This window comes from Vombatus ursinus, unplaced genomic scaffold (genome assembly GCF_900497805.2).
Source record: "Vombatus ursinus unplaced genomic scaffold, bare-nosed wombat genome assembly UNPS02014782.1, whole genome shotgun sequence".
Classification (NCBI taxonomy): domain Eukaryota; kingdom Metazoa; phylum Chordata; class Mammalia; order Diprotodontia; family Vombatidae; genus Vombatus; species Vombatus ursinus.
The window spans coordinates 6,391,428-6,403,668 of NW_020954560.1; the positions used below are offsets into that span (position 1 = coordinate 6,391,428).

Consider the following 12,241-nt stretch of genomic DNA (forward strand, 5'->3'; position numbering starts at 1 on the left):
CTCAACAGTTATTTCTTTTCAAAAAGTTGCATCTCAATAGAAGTAGTGCAAAATCTGGAAAAAAATTCAGCCAAATAATAGGCACTGCTTTTAAGCTGGGCAGTACTATATCTATTTTTTATGTTGACAGCTTTGCCAAACTGTCCTAATAACACTTATGCTCCTAATTTCAGCCATGAAATAAAAACCACCAACATGCAAAATAATTACTATTCATTCTTGTTATCAAAACTGTACGTTGAATATAATATTATCTTTAGGTTAGAAGCACCTTTCTCCCTCAGCAACAAATCTTGGAAGGGGCAGAGGACCCACTCCCACACTCTTTTCCAATACTAGACAGTAATAATAGACAGGAGTGTATTGGAGCCACATGAGAAAATCTAATGTTATATTTTCAATGTGAACATTTAAACCTTAGAGCTTGATTTATTGTTTTATTGTCTAGACTTAAGAAAATAATGGAGAAAATGCTAACAATGTAGATGAAACTTAAAAGTATGCTAGAATAATTTTTCCCCTAAAGAGATGACTGTTAAAACATTTACCAGCACACTACTATTACAGACCAGAAGATTTTATAACATGTAAGACCTAGTGTAGGCTCATTTGATTGACTGAATTTTCTACTATCATGTTAGGTACATGATCCGTTTGTGGTTTAATTCATCAGAATTATAGTCAGATAATATTACTATACCTGGTTATGCTTTATGTAACCTTTTCTCACTTAGAATTGCATTGTTTTTACTATAAGTCATATGTAAAGCCTTGCTTGCTTCTGGGGATCTTATGAGGAGTAAAAGACCTCAGAATATAACCACAAAGGTCATCCTCTCCATTTTATAAAGGGAGCAGTTTAGTTTAACTCTATTCTATTACATAATTGTTATCCTGGACACTATTTCTGAAACCCATTCACAAATGGAAGCATGCAAATGCACATGCACACATATGTGCACACACACACACGTAACACACTGGATAGTTTATAGTCTCCTTTTCATGTGTAAATGATCCTGAAGCTGATATCCTATTTCCTCTGACCCATTGGCCCTTGACAATCATGATATTCTTTATTACAGGATTAGACAAGAAAAAAAGAGTCAAAGATAAGTTACATTAAAATACAAACATCTTAAGATTAATCTGAGAATTCTCCCTACATAATAACATAAACTTACTTTCTCCTCAGTTTCTATTTTAAGCTGAGTCTCAACAGATGAAAGTTGGCTTTTGAGGTTAGATACCTCGATTTCCTGAAGAAAACAGAAGGGAAGACAGTCAATGCTTCAACACAATGTTAAACAGTTTCAATACAAGCAAAACCATGCAAATAAACTTCCATTTCATACATAAATAAGTTCATCTGTAAAGCACAAACATTAAATTCTTCTACATAATTAGGCTGCTAATTAACCATAATTCTGAAATCTCCATAGAAAATTTTTTTTAAATATCCATAAGAAAGAAAATTTGAAGCTATTAGTAATAATTTCTCGTGCCTTCTTTGGGATAGAAACCTTCCCACGGCATTATTTGCTTTGCTTCCTTTTTTTCCACTACTCTATGCTATTTACATTTTCTGTTGCTATCCCAGTTTTCTTGTTTACCCTCTTTAATCTGCCACTCAACTACTTGCTAGTCTCATGATCCCAACCAAATACTTCTCCTCTGTTTCATTTTAATATCTTCAATACTAGAGAACTTTTATTCCTCCTATTCACCTTTTCTGATATGAGTATATCTAAACGTCTCTTAGGTGTTATCCTTCTATCATTCTATTCCGACCATTTTATTTTCTATGTTTTGTCTCTGTTCTCTTTGGTCATCTTTCTGAAATTTCTTTAAAGAAGGTGAGTAATAAAACTTTTGCTATTATAATTTGAAGGACTGTTTCTTTATTGTTTTTGTATCTTCCAGCCTAGCACAGTAAGTAGCACATGGTAGTTACTTAATAAATACTTTGTTGACTTATCGATTGATTGAAAACAGATCTCAAGGAGTTAACGACAGAGTACTGAGGAAGTAGAGGCAGAGTACAAACTATTTTTTACTAGATGTATGGCAGTAAATATAAAGGGAACAAAAAATATGATAGTGGATGGAAGGCTGGGAAGGAGGGTTGTAGGACTGGGAAGAAAAGAAAATTTGTGATCATATAGAAGAGAGCCACTAGAGAGCAATAAGCAAATTCTAGAGGAGGCAGAAAGAGAAAGGATCTGATATGAAAGAGAGAATCTACCAAAAAGTGTTGTAGTGTGCAGAAAGTGAATTGAAGGATCTAATGTCAGATGTCCTCAATTTTTTCAATAAAGTAAAAACTATACGGCGATCCATCAGCTGAGGAAAGATGGGATGTTTGGACAGTGTACAAGATCTATAAAAACTGCTGGGGGGAATTTTAGAAGGATCCCATGTGATATGAATGAAAGCAATACTGAGTAACAATACAGGCTGACCTAGTTGAGCTTGTATTTTGTAGAAGACTAAATCATCATAGGTTCATAAGCGCTATTGTAATTTCCTGCCAAAAAGTTGATGGGAGAATAGAAGTTTAAAAATCTATTTCCATTCCTTAAAAAGTTATATGGATTTTTTTTTTTACTCTTTGTCATTATGGGAAACTACCACTGAAGAACAACTTTTGTCAATTCAGATCTTAAACTGATATGCAATTTAAATTGGTCTGTAGACTTGGTGAGCAATCTGAGCCATTAAGAGGTAGATCTCAGAGGCAAGACTAGAATTCATATCTTCCCGACTATGAGGCCATCTGTCTGTCCACTATGCCGTACTGCATTTCTTGTACTCTGTATCTTTACCACCCTAAAAGAGACCACTTAACTCAGCAGAACTACTAGTCAATTCAGTAATAAATAAAAAAATGAACAAACAAACAAAAACAAGCACCAAAAAAGAAGTTTTATAGGAGTTCACGTCTATAAGAAGCCATGATCCCAGAATCATGTAGACAAAAAATTAATTTAACTAAACAACTTTGCTGAATTTTTCTCTTTCCAATGCAACTATGTTGACATTATTAAACACAGTCTTTATCCTATTTGTTAGAGAGCTCACCAAAGATGTTTTCTTCAGTGACTGCTCTTGCTCTTTGCTCTTATACAGTCCTAATTCTGTATCTCTCTCTTCAACTATTTTATCATATTGATCCTACATAAAACAGAGAAGTCATACATGAAAAAATAACAAAATCTAACACTTACTAAGCTTTATGCAATAAACGAAAGTTAACATTGGTAGAACATGTTTAAAAATCTCACAGATACATATGATTGTCTTTAGGTTATATGCTTCACAGATTTCCAGTTCAAAAAGTTTCCATATTGCCAATCCAATATATAATAAAGAGTATGTCATGGCTAAATCAACATGAAACTGAACAAAAAGGTAAGAACAAATTATTCTCCTATATGTGTAACAGAACTTCAACAATTAAAAGATGTTATTTAGAATCACAACAGTACTCATATTGCTGCATACCAGAATAAATTTCTAACTATGAATGGGCAAATTAAATCTAAAGAAAACCTTAATGGTTATTACACAATGGGTGATTAATTTTTTTAAATGACTAGCTGAAAACATTGCTAAAGTATTATATAAAAAAAGACAATTGTTGTATGGATATAATTTTCTCTTATGGGTATTCTCATTCTTATTAATGTCATTACTTTAAACAAGTATATCAAAAGAATTTAAAATCTAAATAAAAATTTAAAATTACCTTATGTTTTTCCATAAGTGCTACCATTTCAGCAATTTTATGCTGACATCTTATATCAATTTCTTTTTGTAGTTTAACAGCTTCATCTGCTATCACCTTTGCTTTTTCAACCTATTAATTAAAATTATAAATAAAATATATAAGCAATAGATTAATTTTATTTGAACAAAACCACACAATAACATATATGTTCTATCATCTACATTACAAATTTAAAGTCAAGGCTATCAAGAAGATTAGAAAATTCACTAGCTTTGCCCTATTTGTGTTTTTATTATGAAGTTCAATTATTTGCCTGAGCTAGTTTTTACTTTCACAAGTAAACAGTTATGCATTTGATTGTTCCCACTGAACAAGATTCAAAGGTCAACCAATATTTTCTACATAGCCTCAAGCTACAGTGTCTATATAAATGCTTCATAAATGAATTATAAATAGTGCCTATTTCATCAATTTACTAATGATCCTTCAGAGTACATAATAGCTTTGATTTACTTACTAGCCATTAAATATATTATGATTGTGCATAATTAAGTTTAAAATTGGACTTATGTTTTATAATAGTTTGAATTTATAGTGTTTGGATTTTGAGAAAAACCACTCTAAGTTGTTATAATAAACCAACCCACTAATTGAACATTATTTTTTTAAAAGATTTCATTTGCCTAGGTCAATAGTAGGATTCTGTGAGCATAGTCCTTTGAAAAAGAAGTAAAATAACTTCACTGCAACTTAATCCCTACACAAAAATTTGGGCATAAATGATAGCTATACTTTGAATTACTATAAAATTATCATTTAATAGACCCAAGGAACTACCTTATATAAATTTAATACCAAGTGTTTAAATTATTTCCATAATCAGTTTCTCAAATTTATTAAGAACAGCAAACCCTTTCCTTTTGAGAACAGGAAGAAACTACATCATCATAAGATATAATTTTTTTCACACATTTAGTTTTTCTTACCTCTCCCAAAAGATTTTCTTCTGATATCTTTTTGTTAGCAATTTCTTTTTGGTAGTTGTCAGTCATTTCCTCAAAATTTTTGTTAGCATCACCTAGCTCTGACTCTAATTTATTCACCTTATAACAAGAAAAGAAAAATATTTCCATTGATAAGTGCCATGCCTTCTTTGGTAAGAGTCCACATTTATGTTTTGCTTTTATGAATTTTGTTTTAATGCTGATTAATAGATAATTGCTAATTTTTTCTAGTTTTAATATTCCATGGAAACTCTACTGGAATTTCCTTTCCCCAAAAAATTATATTTTCCATATGCTATTATTTAATATTACACAAAATCTATCTTTTTAAAACTGTGTGTTTGAGCATTTGTTTATTTTCCCCTTTTCTTTAAATGCATCTCTGAAGATGGTGCCATAGAATTTAAGTTACTCAATTTCAGCCTAATATAATTCAACATTTTATAATTAGAATTAATAACTATTCTAGTTTGAAAAAGACAATCTGTGATTCAATGAAAAAGGAAAATTTAAATGGTTTTAATTTGCTATTGTCAATAAATAATAACTTTCATTTACATAATGCTTTACTGATGTAAGTCATTTAGTGTACATTATCTGTTTTGATGCTCATAATACTGACAGGTACTTATTTTGCAGAGAAGGAAAATGATCCTCAAAAAAATTAAAGATTTGCTTTTAATCAAAAAAAATGGCAAAGTTGAATCTGCAATACAAGTTCATTAATTTTATTGTATTCTAATACTTGCTCAAATAATGTCAGTAATCTAGATATGCCCTTAATATAATAATTATTATTTTGTTTTCTGGAATATGTGATGCATTATGATTAAAAGATTTTCTTAGTTCCAACATATAATTCTCTTTGATAGATAGGTAGCTATAATATAACATGTTGGTCAGATATGTGATACATTAAACCCCCAACTATGGATACTCTTTTCCCTGATGCAAATCAAAAATCCTCTGCAACCAAAAGTCTTATATAGTTGCCAGGAGTACTACTGAGAGGATAAAGTGACTTGCCCATGGTGAAAAAGGCAAAACCTGAATCTAGGTTTCACTGACTCCAAGGCCAACTGTCTATACAGAACAACAAATAAGCATAAAATGTTCATCATTTTACAAGATAAAAAACTTTATAATATGAAAACTCCAAATACCTTTATCTCATAGGTACTCAACTGTTTGTTCTCTGCCATACTTTTCTTTTTTAAGGCTTTATTCTGTAAAATGATTTTAAAATAAACAAAGTTATACTTACTGATATTGTTTTATACTGACCTAAGAATCATGGCAAATACAATATTATTGTTTTTAAAATTATTGCTGTAATAACATTTTAAATTTCTAAACTGCCTGTAAATTAAGCATACCTCTTGCTGTAGTTCTTCAAAGGATTTGTTTTTATTTTCCATCTGTTTTTTTAAATTGCTAAACTAAAAACAAAAAGACATTTTATAGTTATTTTCTACCTTTATTGTTATTCTAGACAATTACTCTAGTTTAGTTTTCCTGTATAATACTTTGCTTAAAAAGCATATCTTAAAGAATTCCATGAGGTAACATGAAAAATTAATTTCAAACATCAACTTTACAAATACAAGATTAGGGATTTGTGTGTGTGTGTGTGTGTGTGTGTGTGTGTGTGTGTGTGGTATATGTATTGTGTAATATAACATTGTTATTCAGCCTTTTCAGTTATGTCCAACTCTTCATGACCCCATTTGGGGTTTTCTTGGCAAAAAGTGGTTTGCCATTTCCTTTTCCAGTTCTATTTACAGATGAGGAAACTAAGGCAAACAAGGTTAAGTGACTTGCCCATGGTCACATAGCTAGTAAGTATATGAGGTCATATTTGAACTCAGAAAAATGAGTCTTCCTGGCATTCTATCCACTGTACCACCTAGCTACCCTACATGCAAATATTATGTGTAACATATGTACATATTACATCTGCGTATATATCTGTGTGTGTATGTACATGCACACTAATTACTAAGTGTAGCTGCCTTCCTGCTACAGTATGTGCAATATGTGTTTTTCATTCATATCATTTGTCTAATATGAATGTTTAGGCTGATATCTTTTGAATTACAGTTGAGTTTCTCTTAGGAGGCTTTGCAGTGTTCTGAGTTTTCACACAATCAGCACAACATTTCTTTTAAAAAAGCATATTTGGAGAATGCCACCATCAACAGGGATTCCTTCTGTTTGGATGTTATGCAGAACACCACACTAGCAAACACCTTAGACAAGCATATGTCTTCTTGTTTTATACTTCACTTTTTGTTGATAATCAATCACAAGGTGAACAAACTTATCTCTATAATCACATAAGTGAAAGAATATTGTATTTGAGATTTTTGTGTAAGAGACACATTGTTTGAAGATAGGTTTCAAGGCTACATTTTGTTTTACCTAGGGAAAAAATTAAATAGATCAATAAACAGTGTCATCTTATATTTTCTAAAACTCCATTTAACTTGTGACTATGAAGATATAGACTGCTTATAGAAGATCACTTGCAAAAGCCTGCCTGTTCAACTCTCATGTTTTTCCACAAAGGATACCTTCAAGGGGTACCAAAACCATTCACAGATATTACAGAGATGAAAAAGTAGTATATGAGTTAATAATTGTTGATATCTTGTCACCTTTTTAAAAAAAATTAAAGTCACAAATGCAATACTTTCCATTGTTTGGAATCTTCCTCTCTTGAAAATTAATAAATTTTCAAATGTCTTTAAAATTGACTACCTTAAAAAATGGTAAATTGTGGGATTTTTCTTATTCAGGCTTAATAGTGGAAGGCACTGTGCTAAGCACTGGAGATGAAAATACAAGCAAGTATGACAGCCCCTGACCTCAAAGAGCTTGCATTCAAATAACAAAAGATAACACATAAAGGGGTACATAAAAGTAGAGAGGAGGAGAAGGTATTTCTACAGGGAGATGGTGAGAAGACTGCAGGAAGTTTCAAGTAAGCTTGATTCCTCATAAGATATGGCAAAAGGTTCACCTATCAGAACAGAGAGAATAAGGGATGGAGTTCAAATTTCTCATGAGGTAGAGATCATCTAAGTGTAGATCTATCGCAAAGAGACTGAGTTTGACATTTCTATTCTCTTTTTAATTTTTTTTGACATTTCTATTCTTTTAATGCCCAATTCTGTGACCTAAGGATCCTGACTAGGCTGTAGGAGTTGTCCTGTACCAGGTTGTTTTTTATTTCAATGTAATGATTCATAGAATTGTATTGTTGTCTTACAGCTCAGTCTTTCAAGGAATAAAGTCTGGGATGGATTTTCTTTTAACATAGATTTTCTTTTCACAAGGAAAAGAAAATACTCTAGGTCTTAGTCCCTTCATTTCAGCAGAAAATATCTGGGATCATGGGGGACATAGGCTCTCTGCCTCTGCTTTGCCATTTAGTTCAGCCTGGGGGGCAATACTCAGAGGAGATGAACTGCCTTCTTTTGCCACAGAACATTGTTCCTCCTGTCCTATACTGGCAAATTAGAAATATTATCTTTTGTCCCATGAAATACTGTAATGCTAAAATTAATTACCTTTCAAAATAGTGCTTTTATTTTCAATTATCTTTCACAGATATTTAGTGAAATAATTAGAAATTCTTGGAAAGGTTTAAAACCTTAAAATGATAATAAACTCTATACTCTAAAATGTATAATTTTAATCATACCTTGTTTTCTAATACCTTTAGTTGCTTATCTTTTTTCAAAATTTCACTTTCAATGCTTCTGGCCTGAAAAAAAAATATTTAAGGTGTTATTTAAAATGTAAGCATGCACATTTTAGTAAATGACTTTTTTTTCTATTTGTAGCCTTTGCCTTCCAGTTTATATAATCTCAGTTCAATACTCAACTTTATTTCATCAACTTTCCATTTTATTTCTGTATCCTTCTTTAAAAAACTTTCCCTCAATTGTTTTCATGTTCCTTGAGTATATTATCTTTTTTTAAATTTCACACTTATTATTTTAAATCAGCCAGAAAAATTAAACTTTTAGAATATTGTGTGAAAGAATAACCACTTTCTTGTTAGGAGAATCCATCTCTTATTATTACTATATGTTTAAAGTTTTATTTTGATGCTGTAAAACTGTAATAATAGGATTCTGGAAACATACTCTTCTGAGAAGATCTCTAAGGAATGAGAACTTCTCTTCATCAAAGACATTCTAGAAAGTAAGGGGAGCTGATTGTGGTCATCTGAGACCAGAAATCAATCATTAGGTTCAAAACCTGTCAGTCAATTAAGTTATAAAGATAAACTGGGATCTAGAGGCTACTTTGGACTGAAAACCAGGACTTAATAAAAAGTCCAATAGACTATGGGAACTTTGAAACAGGAAGACAAGAGTTGTCCCTTAGAGATAAGCATCAAAATGTAGACAGATTTTAAGAAATGGTGATATCAACAATCATGGCATGTTGCACTAGGTCAGATAAGACCAAATGCCAACCTAGGGGAAAAGGTGAAGAAGAAATAATTACAATAACCTGTTTCAGGCATACTAAACAGCGGGAACCAGATCAAAGTTATGATCAGATTTCCAAGGCTAAGGCCACTAAAACTGCCAGAGAAGATGAAGAGGATGACTTCAAGGTTAGTTCTGGACATCTTGAAGTCCAGAAAAAAGACTCCATAAGGACAAGAATGTGCCTTACTTAAACAGATACCGCACATCAGGAAACAAAACAAGATCTAGAAGAAGCTGAAAACTCCAGTAACTTTGACAATCAACTCTAATAATGACAATAATTATTAACAACTAACATGTCTATACCACTTTATCATTTGCAAATCACTTTATTAACAATATCTCATTTAATATTTCCAACTCTGCAAAGTAGGTGCTATTAGTTTCACCATATTGCACATAAGAAACAAAGATTCAAAAATTTAAATGGCTTACTCAAGGTCACAGAACTAATCTGCCTCAGGTTAGAAGTGGCATCCAGATCAAATAAGATTGAACCAGCTAACTCCAGAGCCGAGAACAAAAAGAACAGGTCACTGAAAAAGGAAATCCAATAGAGATCAAGACCTAGTTCCCTTTACATTTCACTGAAGACTGGGACTATTTAAGTTTTTGAAATCCCTTGTAGCTTTCTCCTCTTCGTTTTACCTCCTGTAGATTTCAGTTGTAATTTAGAAGCCAAAAGAAGTATTTTCTTATTTCAGAGCACAGGTAATCTGGGCAAAATGAACCATGGACAGAAGGGATAACAGTAGTAATACTAAAGGTAAAACAGCACACAGTTCTGGACTCCAAAGTGGAAGAAAGTAGGGCAAAGGGAGCTGGCCAAAGACCAAGAAGTATTTCCAGTACTTTAATACTGATGAGAAATCCTGTAAAGCATTACAAAATTGAAAAAGCACAGAACCTAAAAAAACTTAGGTTACATGAAGGACAATGTAATGGATCTGAAAGACAGGACAAGCAATCCAACTTTATGTGATTAGAGGTTGCTTGTACCCAGAATGTTGCTTAACCTCAACAACTCGCCAGGAATGAGGGAGAGGGCTACAAGGCATTTTGGATTCCCTTCACGTCCTGAATGCTCTCAAAGCCCTTTTTGGGATCCCCACACCAAGGTCTTGTTTTGGGTCCATCAAAGCTTGTATTTTGGGTTCCCTAAAAGTGATATGTGACTTGTGCAGAAACCTTTGCCAAAATCCTATATAATGTAAACTTTCCCATACCTGGGATAGTAAGCCACCTCTAATTTCTGACTCTCTCTCTCTACCAAATGAGCTAACAAATTTCTTTCTAAAACTATTTCAGATTTTTGGCTTTGTTCTCACAAGCAACTCTTATTTTACAATTTTGATGTTGTCTTTTATACAATTTCTCATGCACATCAGTGGTATATGCAACAACCCATTTACTCCCAACATATTTCTCTTCATTGTCTTTTGAGTCACCCATAATTTTGATTCTTCCAAGTTTGTAGTGTTCCATGATTTGTAGCTATGTAGTTTCACTCTTATATTCCAATGAAACTGTAATCATATCAATGTAGGTATTCCCTCCAACGATGCAGACTACAATCCATCCATGCCTGTCTGACTTGTATTACTCTCCTCCATTATATAGGTTAACAGGAACCCACAAAATATGTTGAGCTTGCCTCTTCTCCTGGAGATACCAATGAAGTATTTGAACTTATCCCTTGCTCTACCCTCCATGATTGACCCATCTTCATTTTTAGTTATTTATTTCTCCAACAGTATTCTTTTCACCACTCCTCTTGTGCAACTTTTAAAATTGTTGCAGTGTTGCAAACAACTCGTTCCCACCATGTACTTCTCCATTGTCCTCTGAGTAATATTAAACTTCAGATCTTCGGAGACTGTAACGATTTACAGTCTTGCTGAATCACCAAAAGAATATTAATATTAAAAATGAGCTTTTATTTCAGGAAGAAGCTTAGAATCATTCAAAGAACTTCGAAATTTCTCAAAGGCAATCTGTTTTTTTCCTCCTGTTGAATGCTAGGCCCAGAGTATTGTCCATTTGTAGGGTCTGTCCAAGATACAGATATTGAGTTTTTCTTGTTAGAGTCAGTCCAAACTCAAAGTTTATTGATCTCATTTGGAAAGTTTTACAATTTTCCCAGGTGTGACATAATCAATACAATGTCACTCATAAATGACAGCATCTATAAGACCTCATCATCTACAAGCAATCCCTTTCAATGTGGACTTTGGGCTGACTCACCACCATGATAGTGGCAAACACCTTTAGCAAACATGTATCTCCATGTTTTAAGCCTCATTCAATTATCAGGGGGTGGTTAAATAAAATTCTTTCTAATATTCTATCTTTCAAGGACTCTTACATAATTTTGACATTTGCATTGAAGAAACCTTGATTGAGGAGAACCTTTAGTGTTTTGTTCTACTGAATCAAATGCTTTTTTCATAGTCAACAAATAGTAAACACAATTAAATTGTGTAGCATCTATACCTTTCAGTCAAAGGTATGAAAGTAAAGATGTTGTCTAATTTAAAATACCTGCAAAAGCCCTCCTGTTCCGATCTAATGCTCTCATCAAGGATGTTCTTAATGCATATGCAAATTCCCATAGTTTTACATATACATATATGTGTATATGAAAGTAGACATATGAGCAAATAGTTGTTGATGTTCCCTTGATTGCCTTTTTTCGGTAATAATTTCTGAGACTTTTTCCACATACATAATATCGTCCCATCCTTTTTATAATTTGAGAATCAATTCCTCGATGCCCTCAAAATGATGTCACTGCCAGCACAGATGTCCTTTGTCTAACACTTTCTTTACTTTCTTTTCTTCTGTGCCGTTTCCACCCTGTCAAGAAGCATGTTAAGAGTTCAAAGGTTGTATCTCCACTATTGTTCATAGCATAAAAAGTTTTCAGTGAAAAACTTTAAGGATATTTTCCCTTTTTTATCTGTTTGTTAAGCCTCCTTCCAGTTTCATCCTTAAATCCC

The 12,241-nt window shown here is 32.5% G+C and overlaps 1 protein-coding gene across 1 annotated transcript in view; it reads right to left on the reverse strand.

Annotated features, from left to right (window-relative positions):
• SYCP1 (synaptonemal complex protein 1) overlaps window positions 1–12,241 on the reverse strand; it is a 101,691-nt gene that overhangs the window by 18,257 nt on the left and 71,193 nt on the right. Inside the window, exons 20-25 of the mRNA XM_027866735.1 lie at window positions 6,111–6,173; window positions 5,898–5,960; window positions 4,717–4,833; window positions 3,749–3,859; window positions 3,082–3,174; window positions 1,185–1,259 (exon numbers count right to left, since the gene is read on the reverse strand). Of these exons, the coding sequence (XP_027722536.1) occupies window positions 1,185–1,259; window positions 3,082–3,174; window positions 3,749–3,859; window positions 4,717–4,833; window positions 5,898–5,960; window positions 6,111–6,173 (522 nt within the window). The remainder of the gene's footprint in view (window positions 1–1,184; window positions 1,260–3,081; window positions 3,175–3,748; window positions 3,860–4,716; window positions 4,834–5,897; window positions 5,961–6,110; window positions 6,174–12,241) is intronic.